We start from the raw sequence: 26,640 nt of genomic DNA on the forward strand, positions 1-26,640 counted from the left end.
CCAGATCTCACCATACAACTACAAGTATGCAGAGGAACGTCACCAGATCCCAAGATCACCAAGTTACCAAAACCACAGTTTACGTAGAATTGGACTAATGGTGAAAATAACGCACGTCTCTCAAGGAGTAACGTCTAACTACGTAACAATAATTAAACCTCATAGTGATGAATAGTAGCAGTAGTCATGGTGATGAATCATGTAATGACACGTTTACTGTCTTTTGTCAGACCATTTAGATGGTGTGTACGCATTTTTTGTCTCGATCATGATTGGCTCCTGCACTAATTTCATCGGTGAATTATGATTGGCTCCTGGGTTAGAATGATCCAGGAATGTTCCCAGCATTGATCTATGAAGGCATGATCTGTACGTTAGTATATTAGAAGTTATGCAAGCTCGTTGTCTCTTAATCAAACTACCGAGCAAACCATTTATTAAAAGTTAGAACTATTGATACCGCGCCATGATGTTGTGGAGGTGAAAGCCAAAAGCTGATGATTTAAAATCATGACATGCCCTGTCATGGTGACACGCGACAAGTACAAAGAATGCGCTGTCGTTCTCGAATAACCTGGAAAATGACTAATTATTCGAATCAAAACTCGTGACTATAACGCAAGGATCAGGGTAAGAAATAGTGGATGCGTACATCCACTGCTGGTCAATACATTGCAACCAGCAGATGACACGTATAGCCTGCACATCACGTACATTATGAATATGACCCACTATATGAGGCTAACAACAGCTGGTGTTGTGTTTTACTGTACACATTTAACCCACCAACAAAGAGTTAAACTATGTGAGCTGCGGGACTGGGCTCCTGTTACCCATATCTCATCAATACTGTTACCAATTTGTTACTGCAGAGTCATTTGCAGGGTTTTACTTGGTCCAACTGTCGTTGATGCAGCAATTACAGCGAAGTAAGAAAAGAAGAACGTAATAAGAAATAGGATGACCGTCGACCGACGAAGTTATATCTGATATGTTTCCCCCTGCAAGTGAAGTTAAAGAACTGTCTAGTGGCTAATAAAGTAACTAGATAATAACTTAACGAGTTAACGAGGTAATTATAGAAGTGTTTTAAACTGGTTTAACGAGTAGTTACTAGGAAGATGGAGCGTGAAGTAGAGGGTTTAGTGGATTGCACGTGCTGAGGAGTACTGGAGTAGAGCGCCAATTGCACGTGCTACAACCATTGCACGTACTACAAGGACCGATATAAATATCATATTTAACTATCTACAGCTACTGTAGTACGTGATACTAATACAGCTGATTAAGTACTTAGAACTGGGAAATGGTAGAATGTAACTTAATAAGTTAATACACAAACCATCACAGGACGCAGGCAGAATTATGATATGCTTGAACTCTTGAAGAAATTCATTCGTATTCTAAATTTTCTAGGAAATGGTATTCGGTTTAAATTTTTAAGGTTTATGGCAATAAAGAAAACTAAAGACACAAATTAAAAAGATATAATGAAAAGTCGAAAAGTCAAAAAAAAATAAATAAACAAGATCACGAGACAAACCATGTTTTCTAATTACAGATACGGTCGGCTAATTAGCTAATACTAGAGTAATAGTCGTCTGCATAGCCATAACTTTACCAGCAAAACCCAGATCGGTAATTACATAATTGCCCTCAATTACTTAATTGCCGCCCTGGAATCACCTGGAATAACAGCCACTGGCCAATTAGAACGTGAATCAACCATTTTCTGGAGTGTGTCACCATGACAACAGACATGTCACCATGACAACACATTTGATGACCAGTTTTAATACTGATAATTTGTTTAAGTAGTGCGTTTTCAATGATGGTTATCGTATACTAATGTTAAACTTAAATACTGAGTGATTGAGTGAAACTAAACTAAAAAGTCGATAGTTGATATAAACTAGCCTTAGGTAATTGCAGGAATTTGTTAAATTCTGTAGACAATTCTGCTGCGTACGTGAAATTAATTCTACTCTAGTTAATTAATGCTCACATATCATAAGTCCCTCCTACTGACTTGATGTTGGCAGATTTAATGCAGTAAATACGTGTCTACTGTAAGTATTACTAGTCTGTAACCATGTAGACAGTAGCCATGGAGACATGATGTCTGGATTACAGAATTCATTATTTTTCGGATTCATTAATTTAGTGTAAATTTTAATTACTAAATTTATAATTATTTCAAATAAGGTTTCTCTTGAAGAATCTTATATGTCACAACGTTTTCCGGAAGATGTCGTGTATTCAAATAATTAAAAACTGAAGTGAATTTTGATGAACGTTACATGGAACTTTGAAATGAATAAATGACTGAAATAAATGAACGATACATGAATTAAAGGGGGAAGTACATGCAACCGGAGCTTTTAACGAATGAAACAGGACGCTTGTCACGTGTCACCATGACAACACGTGACATGGCGCTTGTCACGTGTCACCATGACAATACGTGACATGGCGCTTGTCACGTGTCACCATGACAACACGTGACAGGACGCTCGGTTGAAGTACCGGCGGACTACTCGCTATACCCGAAGATTAACATAACAACTGTTACCCGGGTTACCCGAAGATATGACCAATGGATAAAACTGGGCTTTACATAGCAAGACACATCAAATCACCATGACAACACATGACATGTCACGTGTCACTATGACAACACATGAAATGTCACGTGTCATCAACATTCAACAATCACCCTCTTTCTTTCCTCAGCCGAGTATAAAAAGTGTGCATCTCAGGATAATTAGAGGGAAGGATAACAAGCAGATGCATGATAATGATAATCCCCAAATCAACATGGATACGCTTGCCACGTGGTGTCACCATGAAAACACAAGACATGTCACGTGTCAACATGGGCACACGCTGGTTAGGACGAATAAAGAGTGCCGTGAGCCGACACCAAAATCTATAAAGTTCGGGAACGTTCTTCGAATACGACAAAGAAAACCAGACAGCTTGTCTACCTAACTATAAGCGAATCCTAGGTGGGCCGGTTACCAAAGCAAACAGTTCGGGTTCGAGACCGAATATTCGGGAAAATTTAGCAACTAAAGGGATGGTGGCGGCTCGCAGCCCCCAGAATACAGCTCCCAGATAAGATGTGTCACCATGACAACATGTCACGTGACAACAGTGGTATATTTACACTACTAGAGAAGGTAGATGGGCTGGACCCCATATCTCGGACGGAGCGCAGTCCCACACAAACGTACCTCCACACTGTCTCACTTCCTTTACACTCAGCCTCCGCCTTATTGGTGGTAACACGGTGGTAGAAGTGGTAATTTAGTGGTAATGTATACATTACATAGTATATATTAAAATACACTCGCGCCGCGCATTCATTGACCACAGGCTAGCTATACATTACATCTCCGCAAGCAATCCTCGTGGTAATGTATCGTAGTGGTTCATGAAGTTTGGAGATTTAGAAACGATGTTTGAGGTATAAATGAGACGAAAAGCTGTAAAGTGTAAAATTATGAGTTTTTTGTTGGATAAAGGAATTTGCTAAAATTATGATAGTAATAAGTAAAGTTAAAGTTTCAGTTGATCTAGAGACACAACTAGCAATGTCACCATGTCACCATGTCACCATGTCACCATGTCACCATGTCACCATGTCACCATGTCACCATGTCACCATGTCACCATGTCACCATGTCACCATGTCACCATGACACCATGTCACCATGTCACCATGTCACCATGTCACCATGTCACCATGTCACCATGTCACCATGTCACCATGTCACCATGTCACCATGTCACCATGTCACCATGTCACCATGTCACCATGACAACTAGCAACAACCACCCCCAACTAGACTACAAGACTACAGTGACTCACTAAGAGAGTACACTCAAAGCAATGTTAACTAGTAGTCTCGTGAACAACACAACAGTGAACACCACAGAGAAGACTCAGTTTAATGTTACTAACACAGAGAGGAGACCCAAAGCAATGTTAGTACTAATAACCGTAATATATATGCTCATAAGACCCTCATATGACCCTCATATGACTACTTGTAATATACAGACCTGGCCTCACAGAACACCTAATCCTACGGTTAAACTACGGTTAAACAGTAATTACAAATAAATCAAACAAGGACCTGTCTCATAGAACTGCTTATAAATACCTAGACATTAATTGAGTCGGGACTTAAGAACCTAATGACAGTCATAATGACACTTATCACATGAAAAGACATCATAATTTCTTGTAATGTCATTTAAGCCTAAAAATGGAGCCTCATAGTGGTTTAATAAGCGTGAGAAGTCAGAAAATTAATCAGTTAATCTACTAATTTACTGAGGTCATGTTATTGATTTCATGTTTAGATCAGTAGTATTGAATTGCCGTTTATAATGGTTAAGTAAGAGGTTATAAAGCTATAACACATACTGAATGGTAGTGAGCAAATAAATCAAGTGTTCAGGTCTGAATACAACGTCCATCTCCAATAGGTGTATAGAGTGAAGCACGAAGAGGTTATAATACATAACAGGTTATTATACAGGTATAACACGTAATGATCAGTCTTACTGAGCAAATAGATAAAGTTTTCAGCTGGCTGAATTTAGCGCCTATCACCTACAGGTATACTGTATACCTGTATAGTGGGAAGTATATGGATAATAAGAATAGCTTGCAGTGTCGCAGAATAGGTTGAAGTTCATAGAATGGGTTGCAGTTCATAGAATTATAAAATAGATGAAGATCTGAATTAGATTAATGAAGCTTCTAGAACTTTCTATTGTGTCCTATCAACTAACACCCGGCCTTAAAGGATACACTGGTCTCAATATTTAAGGTTGATAAGTTAACTGTGATAACCGGGCTTGTTTATTCATCAGAATGGCTTTCACTTTATGACGTTGCCCGTACAGGTTAATTTTATTACCCACAAATATTTGCAGTTGCTTAATTCAACTAAATGGCTCTGTCGAATACTTAAGATTAGAAGATAATAGATACTAGAAGATTCTACGCCAAGCACTAGTGCTTTAGCTGTAGTAGCAGATTATAATCCATTTTATCGCAAGGCAAATTAGACAAAAGGTGACGCAAACGGAGGAGTGACGCAAATGGAGGAGTGACTTTTGGGTTGATACTAGATTATCGCTCCTCTGTTTGAAGCTTGATTGAGAGACCTACTCAGTACTAATATGTTTTCAGTATTAAGAGACTTACTGGAAGGTAGATTACAAAAAGACTACTACCATCTTCTGTGGTTTGATGTCAATAGAAAAATCAAAGAAAAATCGGGGGAAATAAAAATTGATATCGAAACCCTGATTAAAAATGAATCAGGTATCGCTTTATTTTTATTTTGAGATTTTAATAGTCGGCAACAAATAGAAAACTAAGAGACATGATCAACAATGAAATACAAGTATATTTGTGCCATTTTCAAGAACCACGATAAAAACCCTTACTCCGACTCAGACGTTGTAATAAAATTCAGGCCAATTATATAAACCTTAAACCGACCCTGGCTGTATCCCTACTACTGCAGGCAACTAAGGTGTTACTAAGGTGTTACTAAGGTAACCATTGTAATACTTAGTTTAGTGGATCATACCCCTAACACTAATTTAATAACAGACATTTACACTTGCTGTTAGGTTTACGAAGTGCTCCAGTAGACTAAATTTAACGGATTTTATATTGTAAAGTGCTTCATTTTAGTGCTCGAGAAATTATCAAAATATTCTTATTAGATTAACGACAAATCTTATATTCGGTATGACGTATGTATACTAATATTATTTATATCGACCATATTATATTGATAAGCCAAATTCTGGGTAGCACTTGATGATTTCAAATAATATTATAAATCTATAAATGCCCGAAAATTACAATCATCACAAGGTTCAAATCTGATGCTACTGAAAAAACAGCAAATTATTAAAAGTCAAAACCAGAAAATCTAAACCTTCTGTCAGACCAACAGCAGTAACTGTTAGCAAGTCTGAAGTACTGTCTGAACTCTGAGGTGGTCAGATAAACGGCTTCCACCCTAGTTCAGGTACCGCCGACATGGCAGTAAGTTCACTAACTAGTTAAACATCGTGACAGTTCTTTAAACTTGCTAATGTTAACAAGTTGTGGATAAGCCCCAGCAAGAACGGCTAATATAGCTGTACTATAACAGTTGAGACCATTTTTTGTATTTAAAAAAAGGAAGAGCAGACCCTTACGCTTCATTGAAGGATATCGTCTACAGCTTTACCTACCTATACGTCAGACACTTGGAAATGTTAGCTTTTTACACAAAATCTGAGACTCATTACTGCATTATAACAAAGGGATGCTACTTGTTAAAGAAGGAATAGGGATGAGGTTTTAACACTTGGAAATTTTGGCCTTTTAAATAAAATCGGAGACTAATCATCAAAGGGATGGTGTGTTAAAGAAGGAGTAAAGACGGGGTTTTCATTGTTCTCTCTGAGAGTTTAGGTATTGTATCAGTTATTAGCCTCATTCTCATGTAAAAACTAGTTCTCTGTACAAAGCTGGCAAAGTCACAGCTCCAGTAAAACCCCGATTAACGGGGTTTTACTGGCTCACCAATTGTCGACAGGCAAGTTGTTGGGGAACCCGTAGCGTTATTAATGGAAAAAGTTAACGGCTACTCTGTTAGAGGGTTTTAGAAATATATAATTTATTTGGAGAGCACTTTGGAACATCTCTATGTGAGTATTTGGGTTTATAGTGATATCTCCAAATATCTCCAAAAGTTAATATTACCATTTACCAATTAGAAAAGCGTAAAAAAACAACAAATATTCGTTATAATTCAATAAAAATGCCCAAAATGAGGAGCCTGGCAACCAGGAACGCTCCACACAGTACACTATGTGCGCTCCACACAGTACAGTATGTGCGCTCCACACAGTACAGTACGTGCGCTCCACACAGTACAGTACTTGCGCTCCACACAGTACAGTATGTGCGCTCCACACAGTACAGTATGTGCGCTCCACACAGTACAGTATCTGCGCTCCACACAGTACAGTATGTGCGCTCCACACAGTACAGTACTTGCGCTCCACACAGTACAGTACTTGCGCTCCACACAGTACAGTATGTGCGCTCCACACAGTACAGTACGTGCGCTCCACACAGTACAGTATGTGCGCTCCACACAGTACAGTATGTGCGCTCCACACAGTACAGTACGTGCGCTCCACACAGTACAGTACTTGCGCTCCACACAGTACAGTACGTGCGCTCCACACAGTACAGTACGTGCGCTCCACACAGTACAGTACGTGCGCTCCACACAGTACAGTATGTGCGCTCCACACAGTACAGCATGTGCGCTCCACGCATTACAGTACGTGCGCTCCACACAGTGCAGGGACAAAAGGAAATCGCGGCATGTATGGAATCGCGATTTTTCCCATTATTTGCGACAAATTTTATGTATAGTTCAATGTATAACCTGTTAAATTTCGCGGTATCGCGATTTTTGGCCAAAATAATCGCGAAATCCTTTTGTCCCTGACACAGTGCAGTACGTGCGCTGAGCTGTGAATACGTCTAAAGACCCAGCACTTACAAGACCAGTGCTGTGACGAAGGCAAGGACTTTATAGCCACTACTAACGTCAGACTGGGGTAACGCAGTTACCATAGTTACAGAGTTGTATAATAGCCTAGTAGGTTTATAGCTTAATGTAGAGATACAGATGGTTTTAGGGTATCTGCTGGTGACAAGATATTACTATGAGCTTGTAGCTGTTGTCTGAACGATCCCAGATGACGTGACAGCTGGTGAATAACAGGTCAGGTAGGGGGGCCAACGCTTTTGGGGCGTTGCCCCTCCCCCCCCCCAGGTAGCAGTTTTAAATTGTTCCGAGCTCCCTCAGACAAGACTGATAATATGTCTCATAAGGTGACACTTACAAACTTTATATCAAGTAAGATATAGGTTTATTAGATTATAAGATAAGGGAATTGTGCGTTTGATAACCGCAGACGAAAGCAAGAGCTATTTATAACTACCCTGGTGCAACAAATTCTGACCATAAGCAGGCTGACCATAAGAAGTTGTATGTTCTGAAGTGCAGCTGATGTATCAAAAGCAGTGTGTAACAAAACACCCGCCCTGAAAAACAACAACGAATAATAGCTATGAGTAGCACAGAGAGGAATGTAGCGGAGACATTGTAAAAACTCTCTCCAACCCGAAGGTTCTAGAATTACAGACCTACAGAGGAGGAGATTGTGGTAACGTGACACAGATAGTAACAGTTATTATACAGGAGCTGCTATCTGTATTAATATTTGATTGGTCTTTTAGAAAAAATAAAATGGAAGATGTCTCTCAGGTCAGATATAATACGTTATTTTGTATTCAGCAATCGATTATGTCTCTCAGTGTACGTCACACCACCTGGAGCAATCAGAGGAGAGTATTCAGAACACGTGATTACAGTCGACCAATCACCGTCCGGGGCGATCCTCCTTAATCATAATAGGTGCAGGACACGTGCACATTTACAATTCGTAACCCATCGGACAGGTTGTGTTGCCATGGCAATGTGTGCAGTCACGTGGTGTGGTGTCAAGTCACGTGGCGTTATAATTCGGAGATTCTGAGCCTGTAACTATGAAATTGTTCACGTTGAGGAATATAAGGTGTTTCTCCGTTCAATAAAGCTCAGTTTGCTGCTGAAACTTTTATAAAACGTGAGTTTGGTTGAGTAGAACAGGTTGATGAGGTGAGAGCGAGAGATTTTGAAATATTATCTAAAAGTTTCAAGTTGTATTAAACTTTAGGTTGAAATAACACGAGTAGTACCAAGTAAGATTAATCTAAAACACAAAGCAACCGCAATTCCATTAAAGCTACAATAAACAGCAACAAACAAGCTGCGTGTCTAACAAACACCAGTGAGAGAATAACAAGCAATTGTTTGTTTGTTATTTGCACTACTAATCCACTATAATATCATAACACCAGGTATTATACGGCCTGCAGACTAACGATCTGTACTATTAATAATTTCCACACAGACGCTTAGCGGGAAACTTCCAGCTACCAATCAACAGTTGAATTACTGTAAAGTGCCCACGTGACCAAATATTGACGCCACGTGATGCTAGAGTTATGTCACGTGATGGGATTAAGCGCGATTGTGGCGAGGTGTCCGTTATGGACCCTATTGTTTGATGTCTAGGATTATCGGTAGCGTGACCCACGCCCATCTCTACCAGTCTAACTCTATAAGATGGTAGAAGTGCAACAGTAATTTTGGTGAAGGAGCACGGTTATTTTGGTGAAGGAGGTTGTGATGTGTCAGCTCAGCGGAACATGGATTTACCGAACTTTGTTGAGAGATAATACTGAGAAGTCTTAAGTAGACTAACCATGTTAGTTGAATTAAAGTGTTGATGTGATTGAAATAGAGCATCTAGTTATTCTGGCCTTGTAAGCCATTGTGAAATCGAGAATGGATGATCATCATAAACGACTTATAGTCAGTTTAAAGTAGAATATCAAACTGGTTTAAATACATCTAGTTGTTAAGTGTAAAGGTGATGTTATATTATAATGCGGGCAGAAAAATACTCACTTTGGGCTTGCGGCAACTTTGCTAGCGGACTTGACGCCTGTAATAATTAATGTTAACAAAGTAACAATAATAGTTTAAAAACCCTGAACTCTGATGGGGAGGTGAGTGACATCAACATAAACCAATCAGCTTCCACTATAGACCGATCAAACACCAGAAACACTGTCACGCGTCAAAAAATATGTCTCGCCTCCCCACCAGAATCTGCATCTTATATTGTTTATGAATATAAATTGTTTATTTATTTATATATTTGTTTATTTATTAATAGTAAAATCTATTTATTTTATAATTTAATCACTATTTCTCACCTGTCTTACTCGGCGTTTTCTTATCTCCATTTACAGCAGGTTTCTTGGTAGGTGTAGCGGGCTTCGTGGCTCCTGCAACAAAATAATATTAATCATCTTATTAACTTATTGATCAACTAATTAGCTGATAGATTTATGAGAAATTCATAATTATCTTGAACTTTATTCCCACGAGATCGACCCCTTTGAAACGACGTGTATTTTCTGTTGTGAACAACGTTTGAAAACTTAAACCAACAGCTTGAGGCTACAGAAGAGAAGGAGAACTGTCCAGAACCCAGAACGAACGTCAACTTAGTTGGTACTTAGGCAACAAAAGAGGGGAAAGAGAAAACCGACATTGTTCAGATTAAGAGGATACAACCATTCCAAATGTGTCATAAATAATAAATATCATAACTGTATCCGACGTGTTTTAAAATCAATACTGCTACTGAACTTAGTAACTAAAACAGCAACTCAACTCAAATAAACAAAAAGTCTTCAAATGTAGATGTGCAGTGTGCACCGTTATTGGGGCTCATACGGCGGTCCGCGGTTGTGCAAGTGCAAGTGCAAGTGCAAGTGCAAGTGCAAGTGCAAGTGCAAGTGCAAGTGCAAGTGCAAGTGCAAGTGCAAGTTAGAAAGAGAGGTCTAAACATTGAGGCCATGTTTCTGAAATATAAAGGACAGAGATTGCCTCAGAGTTGGGCATGCAGTAGGGTATAGAACACTAAAACATTCCGCCGGAGTTTCCTCCGCCGGTAAGTCATGCAGCTTTGCACACTAAAAACCTAGCTTGGTTCCTGGTCTGACTCTACTGGTCCCATTCGTAAGGGGCTTCTTCTCTAGACCTATTGTAATAACATTCAACACCCCGAATAACATTCAACACCACGAGTAACACTCAAAACCATCTTAGAATATGTTGGAAATTCAGAAGAGGAAAATGAGCAAAGTGAGGTTCGCCAGAGTAAGAAAGTAAACGCATTTCAAACTAACTCAAGTTGCCAAACAAGAATAACTAACAATAATGGTAGGAACTGCATCTGTCCGTACGTTTGTAATTTACGGACCGCTTAATCAAGAAAACGGTAGGAGTAAGGGGACCGGTTTTTTCGGTATATTGCCGACAAAACTCTGAGGAAGTAAATAAAAAAATGTTTTTCCTCCGGTTGTTGTAATATAACGTTTAACCCCAGAAACCCGGTTTTCTATACGGTTAGTGGTTAAATTGGTGACATTATGCTTGGGCTATCTACTAACTGTCCGGGGAATGGTGCTTTATAGGAAGTTCAATTTGTGCACAACATTTAGTTTCGATACATTAATCAAGTTTAAGTGTTTTCTCTTTATCCTCACAGGTAATGTTTCATAATTTTGTTTTAGGTATGTTCTTCTGTCACATGAAATGAAGTAACGTATCTTGATTGCTTGATGCGGGTTTTAGACTGAGCGGGACTATACTTTAAGGCAGAAGGCCGGGTTACAGCTATAGTGTTAACATAAGTCTGATGTGCACTGTGAGTATTTCAAGAAAACATTTCTGATAGATTTTGCTCAGAGTCAGACAGGACAAAGTCTATTTATCTGATTCTGATCTTAAACAAACAGTGCAATTAGTGCAAGTGCAAGTGCAAGTGCAAGCGCAAGTGCAAGTGCAAGTGCAAATGCAAGTGCAAGTGCAAGTGCAAGTGCAAGTGCAAGTGCAAGTGCAAGTGCAAGTGCAAGTGCAAGTGCAAGTACCACCCTGACAGGAGAAGGAAGAAGGGAGCCTCAGTGCAGCATGCAGGAGGGTATAAAACACTGCAGTGGTCCACCGAAGTGTCCTCCACCGCAGTCAGAACATGCAGCATTCTCGCACTCTCAAACTATATAAACCTATTTTTTTCGTTCCTGCCTTCGGTTTACCCGTACCATTCGTCAGTGGCTTCTTAGCAGCTGGCTTGGCGCCAGCTGTTTTTGTAGGTGTTTTTGCTGCGGGCTTGGCTGCAGGTTTTGCTGCGGGTTTTGCTGCGGGTTTGGCTGCAGGTTTGGCTGCAGGTTTGGCGGGAGTTGCAGGTTTCTTGGCGGCTGCTTTAGGGGTAGCGGGTTTTGCACCGGCCTTCTTGTCCTGAAGAGTGAAGATGGGGAGTTAGATGGAGGGGGGTTTTTGATAAAAAACATAGGACTGTTCGAATCAATCAGAACAATCCAATAAATCAACAAAATAAGTGACAGAGAAAATAAGGGTTTCAAGATACTGTTTACCGTTTTCTGACAAAAATGCGTAAATACCACTGAAAAATCAAAGGTTTTCAAGCACTTTTTTTAGCTCTTGACCCAAAGAGAAATTTGGGTAAAATAATTCAGAATTTTAAAATAGTCTTTAAGCACACTCGTCAGAAAAGGGCAGCCATGCTGTTGTTAAATAGTTAAATACCTTCAAAACATTTAATAGATTCTCAAAAGGGTAAGAAGTTAAGAGTTTCAGAAGCAGTTATAAGTGGGCAAATGGAAAGACGAATATTGTTTTAATGAGACCGAATGAGCAGTATCGACCAATCTTTTTGATAATATTCCTTTGGTTTTTCTTTATTTACTTATGAGAGCATAATCATCAAAAACAATTTACACAATATTGTATGCGAATCAGCATAAAATTTTCATGCCATACATCCATATACAGCACAAATCAAGCACATTATTTTCCCATAAAAACTAAAGCGATTAGCGCACATGGAGAGCCATGCCACAAACTTGAGCCGGGGATTTTGATCGTTTAGGTGGCAACTCTGGGGGACTAAGTTTTCCGTTGGCTTTTGGGGGAAGAGCAGGTTTGGCACCAACCTTGGAGGGGGTTTTGGCTGGCGTTTTTGCGGCCGGTTTGGCACCAGTTTTACTCGGTGTGCCCGTCCTACTGGGGGTAGCGGGCTTGCCTGCTTTAGCTGGGGTCTGATAAAGTTTCTCGTCAGTTTGAAGCAGACAACGAGGAGTAATATTATCATGTGTTAGAAAACATGAAAAATGTGGATGCGCGGCTCAACGCGCAACAATTTGCAAACATTGTAGTAGACTTGTTGTACAATATTTTCATTCGATTTTCGCGCTAAAAATTTTGTAGAGCAGACGGCGTGAAAATCGCGAGGAAGCGTTGGTACTTGGTCATAAATGAAAAACTTAACTCAAGAATTGATAGCCTTAAAGACTTAGAACTGGTAGTATGACTGGTGGTACTGCGTATGAGCGGGATTCACAGCAAGAGAAAAGTATAGCCAGCGAAATTTTGATGTCGTTGCGTCATTTCCACAATTCCATGCAGCTTTACAAAAGATGGAATGTCACTCAAAATATGCATATATTGCACGTTACTGTCAAATATTCTAGCTATTTCCTGAATTCAACATGCTTCTGTCTAATAAGCTTAGGGATCGTTCACGTATTACGTAAGCCACAATCCTCCAATTCTACACACCCCTCCGTAATAGCCACGTGACACACAGCTATAATTGTGTGTAAAAATAATACCAGCGTAAGTTTTCCCAAACCCCTCTCCCAAGGTTGGGTAGCACGTGAACGGTCCCTGTGTAATAAGTTCCAGCATTTACATTACAACATACCGCTGATTTCTTGCAGGGTGCTTCTGCCTTAGTGGCTTTTTTCTCCTTAAAGAGTAACATTTAAATGAATGTGGTATTTCAATGAATTCAGTGAGCACAAGATGTAAAATGTAGAATATAAATGGTATGCTTCACAGACATTAAATTGTCATTACTTCAGTGCTTGAGCACAAAAAGCACATAGAATTATATATAACTTGAACATTGCCTTGAACTGAAATGTCAAAATGGAGAAAACAAGCCAAAACGCACCTGCATAGCTTTGATCTCCTCATCTTGAGCAGCTTTCTCAGTCTGCAGCTTCTCCATTGCAGCGGTCATCTCAGCGATCTTGGCCAGAAGATCAGTGAGTTGAGCCTTATCCGCAGCAATAATAGCATCACGGTTCTCAATTTCCTTCTTAAGTTCCTGGTTTAGAAGGTTTCGTTAAGTTTACGTTTTATACTGAGTTACATTTAACAGCACATACCGGTGTAACAATTTCTTAATTTTTGGGGAGGCATACTGAACTTTCATTTCATGCGAATCAGTAGATGGAATCAGGGTAGAAGTTGAAAAAAGCATGCTAATAATCAAGTATAATCTCCAAGAAGTAAGATTAAGTCCGTATGGTAGAGTTTCACCTGGTATCTCACACCAACAAGTGTGTGATACCAGGTTTCTGGGTTCTTCAACAGAGAGTTTAAAACCAGAATCAAACAGTAAATTTTAGACCGCGGCTTACGAAGACCAGACAAAAGAAGATCAAGATAAAAAAGTTGCAAAATGAAATTCGAGGCCAGTAAACCTCCTCCACGGGGATATTTAAAACAAGGTTGGTACAAAATATCAAATATATATTAGAACAACTATATACATTTGATTGGTGAATCATACAGAGGTTGCAACAGAAAATCTAGAGATGTAGTGAAATTCAAGTGAAATTCAAGTGAAATTCATCAGAACTGCAACTGTGCAAATGAAAGGGAGAGGTAGGATCGGATAAGGATAGTCGACAGGATCAACCAATGATGATTTGCTGTATTTTATGTAAAAGAACACACGCAGGACTAGGGCAGGTGGAGGGAAATCTCTCTGAATCAGATGCTGGTTACCTCTTTTCTCTTCTGTGAAGCAAGCTCTTCTTGCGCGGCAAGTTCCTTTTGCGCGGCAAGTTCCTTTTGCGCGGCAAGTTCTTCCTGCCTGGCAAGCTCTTCCTCGCTGGGTCCAGTAGGATCAGGCTCAGTAATAGGAATGAAGGGTGCGCTAATAATGGTCGATGGAGATTCGGGCTCTGACTTTGACTCTGATCCAATAGATGACCGGGGAACAATAGATGTGCGGGGCAACAAGTTGGCTGATTCCTCTGAGGAAATATTCAGGACAGATTCCTCTATCTGTTCATCCTCTTTTGTGTCATGGAAGCCATTTTCCATGAATAAGTTATCCGCTGTCTCATCATTGACATCAATCAAGTCGTCTAGATCATCTGAAAGCACTGCAGCATGCTGAGGAGGAAGATGAACGTCTGACTCACAAGGTACTTCATGCAGATCTTCAGTAGATACTGCAGTGGGTTCCGGTACCACATTGGGCTCTTGTGCTAACTCTTCATATGAATCTACAGAAGGTCCTCTGTACTCAACTTCTGGCTCGGATGGTTCAATTGTGTCTGGTTCTGAGAGTGCTGCAGAAAGGTCTTCATAGTCAGGCTCTGCTGCCGATTCTGCTGTAAGTTCTTCCTGCCTGGCAAGTTCTTCCTGCCTGGCAAGTTCTTCTTGCTCAGCAAGTTCTTTCTGTACGGCAAGTTCTTCCTCCCTGGCAAGCTCTTCCTGCCTGGCAAGCTCTTCCTGCCTGGCAAGCTCTTCCTGCCTGGCATGCTCTTCTTGTTCGGCAAGTTCTTTCTGTGCGGCAAGTTCTTCCTCCCTGGCAAGCTCTTCTTGTAAGGCAAGCTCTTCCTGCCTGGCAAGTTCTTTCTGTGCGGTAAGTTCTTCCTGCCTGGCAAGTTCTTCTTGTAAGGCAAGCTCTTCCTCCCTGGCAAGTTCTTCCTGCCTAGCGAGTTCTTCCTGCCTGGCAATTTCTTCTTGCTCGGCAAGCTCTTTCTCTCTGGCAAGTTCTTCCTCCCTGGCAAGTTCTTCTTGCAAGGCTAGCTCTTCCTGCCTGGCCAATTCTTCCTGTCTGGCAAGTTCTTCTTGTGCGGCAAGTTCTTCCTGCCTGGCAATTTCTTCTTGTGCGGCACGCTCTTCCTCCCTGGCAAGTTCTTCTTGTAAGGCAATCTGTTCCTGCCTGGCCAGTTCTTCTTTCCTGGCAAGTTCTTCCTGCTCAGCAAGTTCTTTCTCTCTGGCAAGCTCTTCCTCTTTAGCAAGTTCTTCTTGCAAGGCAAGCTCTTCCTGTCTAGCTAGTTCTTCCTGCCTAGCAAGTTCTTCTTGCAAGGCAAGTTCTTTCTGTACAGCGAGTTCTTCCTCCCTGGCTAGTTCTTCCTGCCTGGCAAGTTCTTCTTGCTCGGCAAGTTCCTTCTGTGCAGCGAGTTCTTCTTCCCTAGCGAGTTCTTCCTCCCTGGCAAGTTCTTCCTGTAAGGCAAGTTCTTCCTGCCTAGCTAGTTCTTCCTGCCTAGCAAGTTCTTCTTGCTCGGCAAGTTCTTTCTGTGCAGCGAGTTCTTCCTCCCTGGCGAGTTCCTCTTCCATGGCTAGTTCTTCTTGCAAGGCAAGTTCTTCCTCGGTAGGTCCAGATTCTGACACTGGTTCTACTGGCTCAGCCTCGGGTACCATTTCAAATGGTTCTTGCTCTGGTGCTTCAATGATCTCAGGTTCTGACGGTTCCTCAATAGTCTCTGGCTCTGAAGGCGTTTCATCTAATTCTGGTTCTGCAGGAGTTTCTGTGGGCTCGTCAATTGAATCTGACATTGAAGGAGTAGCCACAATTTCTGCATAAGTGGGTGACTTCGGTGGTTCTTCCTCAGCTGTTTCTTCTGAAATTGCTTCAACAACTTCTGGTTCTGAAGGTGCTCCATCCATTTCTGATTCTGAAGGAGCGTTAATGGTTTCTGGCTCAAGAGGTTCATCAAATTCTGGTTGCATGGGTATTCCAACAATAAATTCTGGTTCATCCTCCGCTTCGGTTGGTGTGTCCATGGGTGGTTCAACAATTTCAGAGGGAGTTTCCGGTTCTGGTTCTTCAGGTTCCGCACGAGTGTCGACAATATCTGGCTCTGAGGTTGTTTCAACGGTGTCTGGCAGAGAAAGTACATCAGTTGACTCGGGCTCTAAATGTTTAGACATGAACTCGAAGGATGGTTCCTCAGGTTTTTCAGATTCCTCAGGTTCTTCAACTGCGTCAGGTTCAACAACAGGTGTAGGCTCAGGTTCAAGATCGAACATGGGCTCTTGTTCAGCATCACTTGTAGGTTCTTCAACTGAAGGCTTTGGAGCTTCAACAGCTTCTGGTTGCTGACTCGGTTCACTGACACCGGAATCAAGATCTGTCATGTCAACTAACATATCATCTAATGCTTCTGATGAAAACTCTTCTTCCGACTCTGAGTCTTCAGTGGGCTTTCCTAATTCTTGCTCTGAGATAATTTCATCAATGGTTTGTTTAGATTGTTCAGGCTGATCTTCAGAACCTGGTTGAGACACCATACTTGCCAGCAAGGGTGTATGTCTGAAGGGTTCCTCCTCTGATGGTAGATGTCCTGGACAGTGATCTGAAGGGGTATCGTCCACACCAGAAGATGGCTCTTCCAAATCTGCTGTTTTTTGGTCAGACTGTTCCACACCGTCTGTTTGATCTGTCTCTGGCTGACTCTGATAACGTAGAAAATCATATGAATCTGATCGAGGTGTGTCTGGTCCAGTAGAATCTACCCTAGAGATGGCCTCTGTGGATTCTAGTCTTAGAACAGGCGTGACATCAGACTCCATGTTATAGCCGTAGTCAGGTTCATCCTCCATGTTATATCCCGGAGAAACAGGTTCTACATATGAGACTGACTCAGAGGGATCAACAGGTGATTCGATATGACCAAGGGACTCACTTTCCTCCGTTACCGATTCCTGTATGAATATGCGGGTGACTACACTATAGTAGGTTCGTAACCATAGTAACTATAGTAACTATAGTAACTATTGTAATTATTGGTAACTGTAGTAACCATAGTAACTATAGTTACTATAGTAGGTTCGTTACGAGATATTGATTAAATTAACAAGTTGGTGGTTCACGAGTACATTTTGGATATCTAGTTCTCAATAATTTTTGAATTATCTGGCACGACAACCTACCACGATACATTCAATCCGGAATACAAAACATTGAATCTTATGACAAAGATATTTCAGCCTTATTGAAATCTGAAATAAGCATTCAAGCATTAACACTCTTGATTGCATGCACTCAGCAGTGACAATTTAGCAGGAACTTTATCGGATACAATTCAGTTCCCTGGCTCCAAAGTAAACCCAAGGGCTTCATAGCAACATAGAAAGTATACCGGAAGGGCTTAGTAAACCTAGTAAACACATAAAGATGCAACAAAGATTATGGATTTAAATGAGTAGATTATTCCAGAAATACATGTGCTAAGTCCAAAGGTGCATAATACGTAGGTATAGCTTACACGTTTCTCCTAATCAATTATGTTGCTATTATGAACTGATATTATGTTGTTATCATGTTGCTATTATGTTGCTTTTATGTTGTTATTATGTTGTTATTATGTTGCTATTATGTTGTTATTATCTTGTTATTATGTTGCTATTATGTTGTTATTATGTTGTTATTATGTTGTTATTATGTTGTTATAATGTTGTATTTATGTTGTTATCATGTTGCTATCATGTTGCTTATCACGCCACAGTAGGTTTAAATTGAGCTTAATAACGATTTAAATATTGACGAAAGCTAATGTGACTAGAAAACGAATAAACACGGTTCATACACATTCAATTTACCTCGATAGCACTGCTAGATTCATCTGCTACATCACAAGGTGCTTCACAAACAACCTCGGCTCCTTGGGGCTCGGTTACAGCTTCAGGCTCAATAATAGCTTCAGCTTCAGGCTCCGATGTCATAACGACATCGTTTTCATGTGTTGAAGTTTCCTCGTTATCAAGAGATAAGAGGTCGGCTGATTCCTCTGCTTTTGCTTCACTTTGCTCTTCTGGTACTTCACTTGCCTCTGTTGAAAGGTTGTCAGAAAGTGGCTGGGGTTCAAAAGCAGGGCTAAGCGGAGTTTCTTCTGGGGTGGGTTCCTCTGGGGTGGGTTCCTCTGGGGTAGGTTCCTCTGGGGTAGGTTCCTCTGGGGTAGGTTCCTCTGGGGTGGGTTCCTCTGGGGTAGGTTCCTCTGGGGTCGGTTCCTCTGGGGTAGGTTCCTCTGGGGTAAGTTCCTCTGGGGTAGGTTCTTCTGGGGCGGAATCTGCGGGGATTGGTTCTTCTGGGGTAAGTTCTGCAGGGCAAGGTTCTACAGGAGAGGGTTCCTCGGGGGTAACTTCATGTACTACCTCTTCTGGAGTTCCTTGATCTGGGGTTATTTCGTCTTGGGCTGTCTCCAATGGGCTTTCTTCTGCAGGAGCAGCATCTACTTCAGGAGCAGCATCTACTTCAGGAGCAGCATCTACTTCAGGTACTTCCTCATGAGATAGTTGTTCTGGGGCTGGCTCCTGTGGGGATGATTCTTCGTGAGCAAAGTCATCAAAAGAAGCTTCAACTGGTTCAGCGGCAGCGAGTTCAGCATCCTGATCCAAGCTACCAATATCAACAGAGTGTTCCTCAGCGGGCGCATCCTCATGGCTAGGAATATCCATGTGTTCGTCGCAAGCAGCGCAGTTTTCATCCGGTACAGTATCTTGGTCTACTTCCAGAGTGACATCATCCAGATTAGCGAGGCTAGGCTGAAATGCTACACTTCAAAACTTGTGCAGAAGAATTTGACAAGTTTGAAAGAAACGATAAACGATCTCGAGAAGTTTATACTTTTTTATAGAAAAGAGTAAATGGAAGTCTCAAGAGTTGTTCATCTACATTAGCTGAATAGCTCAGCAAAAAAGATGCTGTGATAGACTTTAATTCATCTTATTATTATTTAAAAAGGGATGATGAAAGTTCAGCTTGCATGCGTTATAGCTGCTTCATGTCCCAAATTTTATGATTCTCTTACTTCCTACTCTACAAATATTCTACACTGTAATAATATCGAAACCACAAAACTACAGGACTAACAAATTATTTAATTAATTTTTAAAAACCTCACAAAAAACCCAACTTAACACAACCGGACAGGAACCTACCTCCTCACTCATCTGGTCCATATTAACATCGGGCTCAGCAGCTAAACCGTTATCAATATCGCCGTTATCTGTTGGACCGTTATCTGCGGGACCGTTATCTGTTGGACCGTTATCTGCGGGACCGTTATCAGTGGCTTCTTCTTCTTCAGGGTGGAGGTTATCTCCGGGGAGTTCTGATCCGGGAATCTGTTCTGCTACGTCGTATTCACCAGCCTGGACAGGTTGCCGGTTAAATCTGTTCGAATATATTATTGGAAGTGTTTTACTATACCCTACGCACGAGGCTGGCATTTATTTCGAGGTTATGACTTTATTATGTGTAAAATTTATGTTTGTTTTGCTGTTTAACCCTTGAAATTGTACAGGAGGGCCTAAAGACACTATAAGGACTTCTGAAGAATCCAACATAACTTCCCAAATAACATGACAATCATTTCATGGGAATGTCAACACAACAGTGATAAGAGGGGGATAGGTCTGACGGTCTGTAGTAGACTCACTGTAGAGACATATTATACTTTTTTGACTTATTAAGTTATTAGATCGTTTCATTGACTCAACCCTACATACTCAGTTAGTTTTTACACGAATTTCATTTGATTTTATAACCTAAACTAACCAATGAAAATTAAAAAAATATTGACCGTCAATCATATCATCCCTCTCTTAATGTAGTGCTTATTATAGTTTCCCTTAGTGTAATGTGGTAAGCTGGTTACAGCGGGACTTAGCGCCTCTATTTTACACTACCCTACTAAGCACCTGAGCTTGAACCCTGAGCCGCGCTATAAGCAGATTCTGTCTGTTCACCAGCTTCACACCCTGAAACAGCAACTCAGAGACCTCCTCACTGTTACAGTAAGAGAAACTGTGTTTTGACAGAGAGTTTAGGTCACGTGACGCGGTTAGAAACAGACATTGTTCCAACCAAGCTGATCTGTCTGCTTCAATTTCAGCAAATTTGCGGGAGAGGCGGTCTTTGGAAGCTGGCATGATGTGTACTCTTATACTTTGTATTGTATTAAAGTAAACTAAGAGCCACACGATACGTACGATGTTCACAGATGAGCACAGATAACGGACACGAAATTCAGCAACGTAACGGAAGTGTGTATTACTAAACGCTAAACACTATTGTTATTTTGAGTTCTGTAAAGTTCTAAGGTGCCAACTTTTCGTGCGTGGAGTATAGCTCCATTTTATGTGAATTTATGTGAATTATATAATATAACTTTATTCAAATCAGAAATTGAGCATAAAGTAGCATGTTAATGATCTTTTAGAGTGTTGAGAACTCATTTTAAGATCTAGCTGGTGTTGTGATGTTAAAACAATATGCTTTGTCAAAATCTAAACTAAAATTTATTCTAAACATAATGTATTTATAACCAGTTTTTCTACTTACCCCCAGTTGCTCTTCGAAATCTTCAGACATTGTGACCCTAAGGTGAATTAACCGGTTAGTTTCACGTTGTAAAGTTCGAGGATTGGGTTTGGGACTGGGACTGGGACTGGGACTGGGACTGGGACTGGGACTGGACGACGGGACCGGGACTGGGACTGGGACTGGGACTGGGACTGGGACTGGGACTGGGACTGGGACTGGGACTGGGACTGGGACTGGGACTGGGACTGGGACTGGGACTGGGACTGGGACTGGGACTGGGACTGGGACTGGGACTGGGACTGGGACTGGGACTGGGACTGGGACTGGGACTGGGACTGGGACTGGGACTGGGACTGGGACTGGGACTGGGACTGGGACTGGGACTGGGACTGGGACTGGGACTGGGACTGGGACTGGGACTGGGACTGGGACTGAGACTGGGACTGGGACTGGGTTATAACCCTGCTTAAGATCAAGGTTTTGATCCAGGTAAAGGTAAAAGGTGGGCAATCAGCTCCAGAGTAAGAGTAAAATTACCAAAAATAATAATTATTTATAAGGTTACAAATAACACTTAAATAACAATAGCTGTTTAAGTGGTGAACGTTTACCAATAATTATAATATCCAATAATTCAAGGCCATTTAAACGGTTAGCAATCTGTAGCTGCTAATTTCACATCGATTTGGTCCGATGTAATTGCTATGATCAGTAAATCATAATAGCTACACACATCCACTTACCACAATTTACCACTTATTTGTAATGATAAGAAAGTAGTAATTTAATAATCATAATGTGAGGCTCCAACTATCGGCTAAGCTATTCAGACCATTCACAAACAACATGACATCATGGTAACTAAATAGCTCAATAGCTCAATATAACAGGACACACTGTTACACTTCTGTTACAGTACATAATGTTACAGTGCGTGATGTTACAGTACATAATGTTACAGTGCGTGATCAGCAAATCTGAGACAAGGCCGATTATTGTCCAGCAAATCTGAGACAAGGCCGATTATTGTTCAGCAAATCTGAGACAAGGCCGATTATTGTTCAGCAAATCTGAGACAAGGCCGATTATTGTTCAGCAAATCTGAGACAAGGCCGATTATTGTCCAGCAAATCTGAGACAAGGCCGATTATTGTTCAGCAAATCTGAGACAAGGCCGATTATTGTTCAGCAAATCTGAGACAAGGCCGATTATTGTCCAGCAAATCTGAGACAAGGCCGATTATTGTCCAGCAAATCTGAGACAAGGCCGATTATTGTCCAGCAAATCTGAGACAAGGCCGATTATTGTCCAGCAAATCTGAGACAAGGCCGATTATTGTCCAGCAAATCTGAGACAAGGCCGATTATTGTTAAGCAAATCTGAGACAAGGCCGATTATTGTTCAGCAAATCTGAGACCGGAGTAATAAAGTAGTAATAGTATAACTGCAATTAATATAATATGGGAGACTGTACCGTTTGATTAACATCAAAGATAGGTACAATTACATCCCACACTTAACATCGTGTCTGGTTTAAATTAAAGCTTATCTTAGTACCTGGTTCTAACATTTATTATATGAGTTTACTGTTTACAGCAGATGATTATGTTCATATGGGGTCAGATTTATAAACGATTATGTTTATATTTATTTAGGAAACATCATCTGGACTAAATATTTACATATTTGGGGCCAAAGATGCACGTCAAAAACACATCTTTGTGGAGATTTTGTAGTGAAATCTTTTGAAGTCGCGAGAATATCGTAAGCAAGAAAATGTGACGGTCGTGAAAACTTTATTGAATTTCACATTAAATTCAAGGAAAGGCACTGGATTTATTAACCTTACAACCAGTGACATTCCCTTTTTACATTCCCTTTTTATAACTGGATAAAAAGCTAACAAACAGGTAAATTAATTCAGAGGTAATCTAAAAATTCGGGGAAACATCTTGTTTCAACCACGTACAAGAATCATCAATATTTAAAAATCCATTAAAGCAATAATGGAAACAGCATACCATAAGCTGTGTGCACAGAAAATATATATCAAAAATATAATATTAACTAACCAACATAAAATATTTAAGACAGGCAGTTGAACAATACGCGCAGAGCTCAATTACGATACTATTACTCCTCCCACCTGATTGGTCTTCTGACCCCCACGTGACCAGAATACCGCGCTCTGATTGGCTCCCCACAATCACATGACGGTAAAACCAAAGGTATAATAGTACCAGGAAAGGTGGAACTGTTTAACTGTGCTTTCAGCGGCGACAAAATTATTTTCCCGGAGCTGCTCCGAGAGCGGATTATGTCTTTTTGAGTACGGTTAAAGAGGTTTAACTGTCAGCCCTGAGCACGTGATATAGTGGCCTTGTCACGTGGGTAGCACATGGGCAGCACGTGGGCAGCACGTGGGCGTCTAACGAGAGTTTGTTGGAATAAAGGATCAAATGGATGATAATACCGGGTGATATTTGAGCAAACATTAAAGATTATTCAAGGCGAGACGGAGAGAAAGTGGAAGGAGAATTTTGTGATAATTTTAATGAAATCGAGAATTCTCGATTTAGCAATTTGTCGCCGTGCCTAGATCTGTGAAATCAGGCTGAATGATCAGATTTTAAAGTTTTTACTTAATATGGTAATTTTATGTTGGAGAATTAATTCATGACATCTTTACGTTCCTTTCCAGGAAAATTATGTGACAGCTAATTTGGTGCAACGGTTAAAATTTATTTAAATTTAGCACGCGTCTCCCCTATAGTTGAATTTTGTTAAGGATTGAAGGACTGGAATGCGAATTATGTCATTCCTTAAAATGCCCAAAAAATAATTCTGTATGTATCAGTCATTGAAGACAATACATCAAATCAAAGATGCGATTCAAGGTCGAACAAAACAATACATTACATTTATATTTTCAGAGGGTACATTTATTGAATAGGCTCCGTATAAGTTATAATAGCTTACCAATCTAAAGCGAACTGGTTTACTTTAACCAGTACATTTTAGGTAAATGAAAATGAAAATAAACATTTCACAATAAATAAAAGAATAAAAGCAGGGATGTGTATGTGTATATTATATATGGCCTGCAATGCTGCAAACCTGGGAATCACTTAATAGTCCGTTTCCAATGGCAATGGCGCAATTTAACTCGATATCGAGCTGAGCATAAATTGGTTCGAATTACCTTACAAGTTGCAATGTAGAAATTATTTCTATCGTAATTTCATAAAGAAATTCTTAGAATTCGAGGTTAGATCAGGTTTGACAGGCACGTCTGTCTTGCGGCCGCTGACCAGTCGGAACAGAAAAGACGTCATCAAAAGTAAAAAATATTTGACCATATATTTTGCAGTAGTCATCCTTGAAACGGGAACATTCTGACATGGATAATATATTCGTACCCTACAGAGGATGACTGGTTATCACTTATCAGTTATAAAACCGGTCTGGGGCCGGGGTCAATGTTCTTGAGCTTACTTCTTTACTTGTGAGAGCTAAGGTGAGACCGACTGACGGAGAATCTTCATCACCTGAAGACTGAAAATACGACACAAACATCAGGATACAAACAAAATAAAAGGACAAAATGACAAAAGCTAACCAAAATATGGTAAAATAGAAAAGTAGCACCAAGCCGAGACAAAATATAGCGGATACTAAGAAAGTAAAGTAACAGAAAACTAAGAAAGTAAGAAGTGTACCATGAACCACACATTTATATTACCAAATCAGCAATTACAGGAATCAGGTGAAACTCCAGACGCGTCCTATCACGTGATGAGAGACGCGTCCTATCACGTGATGAGAGACGCGTCCTATCACGTGATGAGAGACGCGTCCTATCACGTGATGAGAGAGTGTGATTTTAAGTGTCATGTGACATGTGATCTGTTGTGAATGTGAATGTAAGTGTTGTGAGCTGATGAGTGAGTATAGTAGTGGTAATTTGAGAGGGGCTACACTACCAGACAGATTCATACTGACCAAACTATCAAAAAGAAGTGCACTTATTTAGAGCACAAAGAAGGGTAGAAATTAGGTGATTTCAACTATATTTGTCATTCTGACACGACAAATACTGTGCACCAGTATTAACTCGGTGAGTAGTTGTTATAAATGGGTGTGAGGGTAATTGGAGATCGAGTACCCGCCACATTCCATACATTCCCTCACATTCTCACCAACAGTTTAATATAACGTGACAACCTGTTAGTGGTGTTGTCAACTGTCACCACTTAATTTGATGTCTTGTTGGGTGAGGTGGGGAGCTTGAGTGGGGAGATTGGATTTAACTGGACATTCTGGCAATTCTGACAATTAAATTCTGGAGATTCTGGGACACAATTATATAAGATTGGGGAGATTAGGGCTGATGTAGTGCGAAGAATTGTGGTTAGAATTGACTGTAAAACAGAGAAAATTATTACAAAATAAACGGTTGTACACACATGAGAACAAGTTTCCCGTGCCAACAACACAACGATCAGAGGTACACACAGCTGCACTAGTTATGAGTTAAGTATAACACGAGATGCACTATAATAACACTCACTAAGATACATGTTGAGAGAGAGAGGTAGAAGATACAGGGCGTGAATACTGAGAACAGATTCACTGCCAAGTCATCTCTCACTGGGTGGTGCTATCATCATTCCTACACACAAACACGTCAAGAAGGCGAGGAATGTTCTGGAATGTTTTACAACACTGAAAAGTTCCTCAATATTTGAGATTAAACGGTCTGAAACTCACTTCCGCTTGGACTCAGACAGAAAAGTCACGTGATCATGACAACCAAGTCATCTGAATCACGTGACCTTGACAACCATGTTCCGAGACAAAGAAAACAGGAAACATCAACGCTGGTAAACGACAAACAGATACCTTGGTAAGGAATCATACAGCACAGAACACTCACCAGATGGGAACATTTTACTGGATTCTTTAGTAAGATAGCCGAACAGCATACACCCTCCCACCCTCCTCTCACTATGAGAGAGACATTTTATGTTATGTAAGTAATATCTAGCATAATATTGTATTATAATATTTCTTACTTTCATGATAAAGTAGAGGACATAATAAGTGAATCTCCCCTTAATATATCCCATATTATGTAAATATTCACTCTGAGTACAGAGAGATGGATAGAGAGGGAGGGAGGCAGAGGGAGAGGCAAAGGGAGGGAGAGGGGGAGGCAGAGGGAGAGGGAGTATTACTAACAGTTTAACATGTATAGTTAGAATGGGTTGGGATGTATGTTTATCTGTGTCACGTGACAACACTATGTCACGTGTCAATACTGGAGTATTACAGAGATAGGAGGGCGATGAGGGATTTGAGATTGTGTGCGGAGGATACAAATGCATGAGAAGGCTTCAGCGAGTGATTTAATGTTTAGTGTGTAACTCAAATTATGATTTTGATACTCACACTTGGACTCGAGCAAGAATGTTATT

General features: G+C 40.5%; 1 protein-coding gene across 9 annotated transcripts in view; it reads right to left on the reverse strand.

Moving 5' to 3' along the window:
• Positions 1 to 26,640, reverse strand: part of LOC134813867 (titin-like) — a 100,048-nt gene that overhangs the window by 12,158 nt on the left and 61,250 nt on the right. For 2 of the 9 annotated variants that reach the window (XM_063821752.1, XM_063821753.1), the window contains exons 2-12: positions 21,181 to 21,219; positions 19,776 to 19,988; positions 18,438 to 19,379; positions 14,604 to 17,540; positions 13,762 to 13,917; positions 13,510 to 13,554; positions 12,650 to 12,844; positions 11,792 to 12,023; positions 10,705 to 10,764; positions 9,932 to 10,003; positions 9,621 to 9,657 (exon numbers count right to left, since the gene is read on the reverse strand). In XM_063821752.1, the coding sequence (XP_063677822.1) occupies positions 9,621 to 9,657; positions 9,932 to 10,003; positions 10,705 to 10,764; positions 11,792 to 12,023; positions 12,650 to 12,844; positions 13,510 to 13,554; positions 13,762 to 13,917; positions 14,604 to 17,540; positions 18,438 to 19,379; positions 19,776 to 19,988; positions 21,181 to 21,210 (4,919 nt within the window). In that variant the 5' untranslated portion in view covers positions 21,211 to 21,219. Of the gene's footprint in view, positions 1 to 9,620; positions 9,658 to 9,931; positions 10,004 to 10,704; positions 10,765 to 11,791; positions 12,024 to 12,649; positions 12,845 to 13,509; positions 13,555 to 13,757; positions 13,918 to 14,603; positions 17,541 to 18,437; positions 19,380 to 19,775; positions 19,989 to 21,180; positions 21,220 to 26,640 lie in introns of those variants that run through there. The other 7 variants (XM_063821756.1, XM_063821757.1, XM_063821755.1 and 4 more) reach the window with 6 other exon arrangements.

This window comes from Bolinopsis microptera, chromosome 4 (genome assembly GCF_026151205.1).
Source record: "Bolinopsis microptera isolate Bmic1 chromosome 4, MBARI_Bmic_1.0, whole genome shotgun sequence".
NCBI lineage: Eukaryota > Metazoa > Ctenophora > Tentaculata > Lobata > Bolinopsidae > Bolinopsis > Bolinopsis microptera.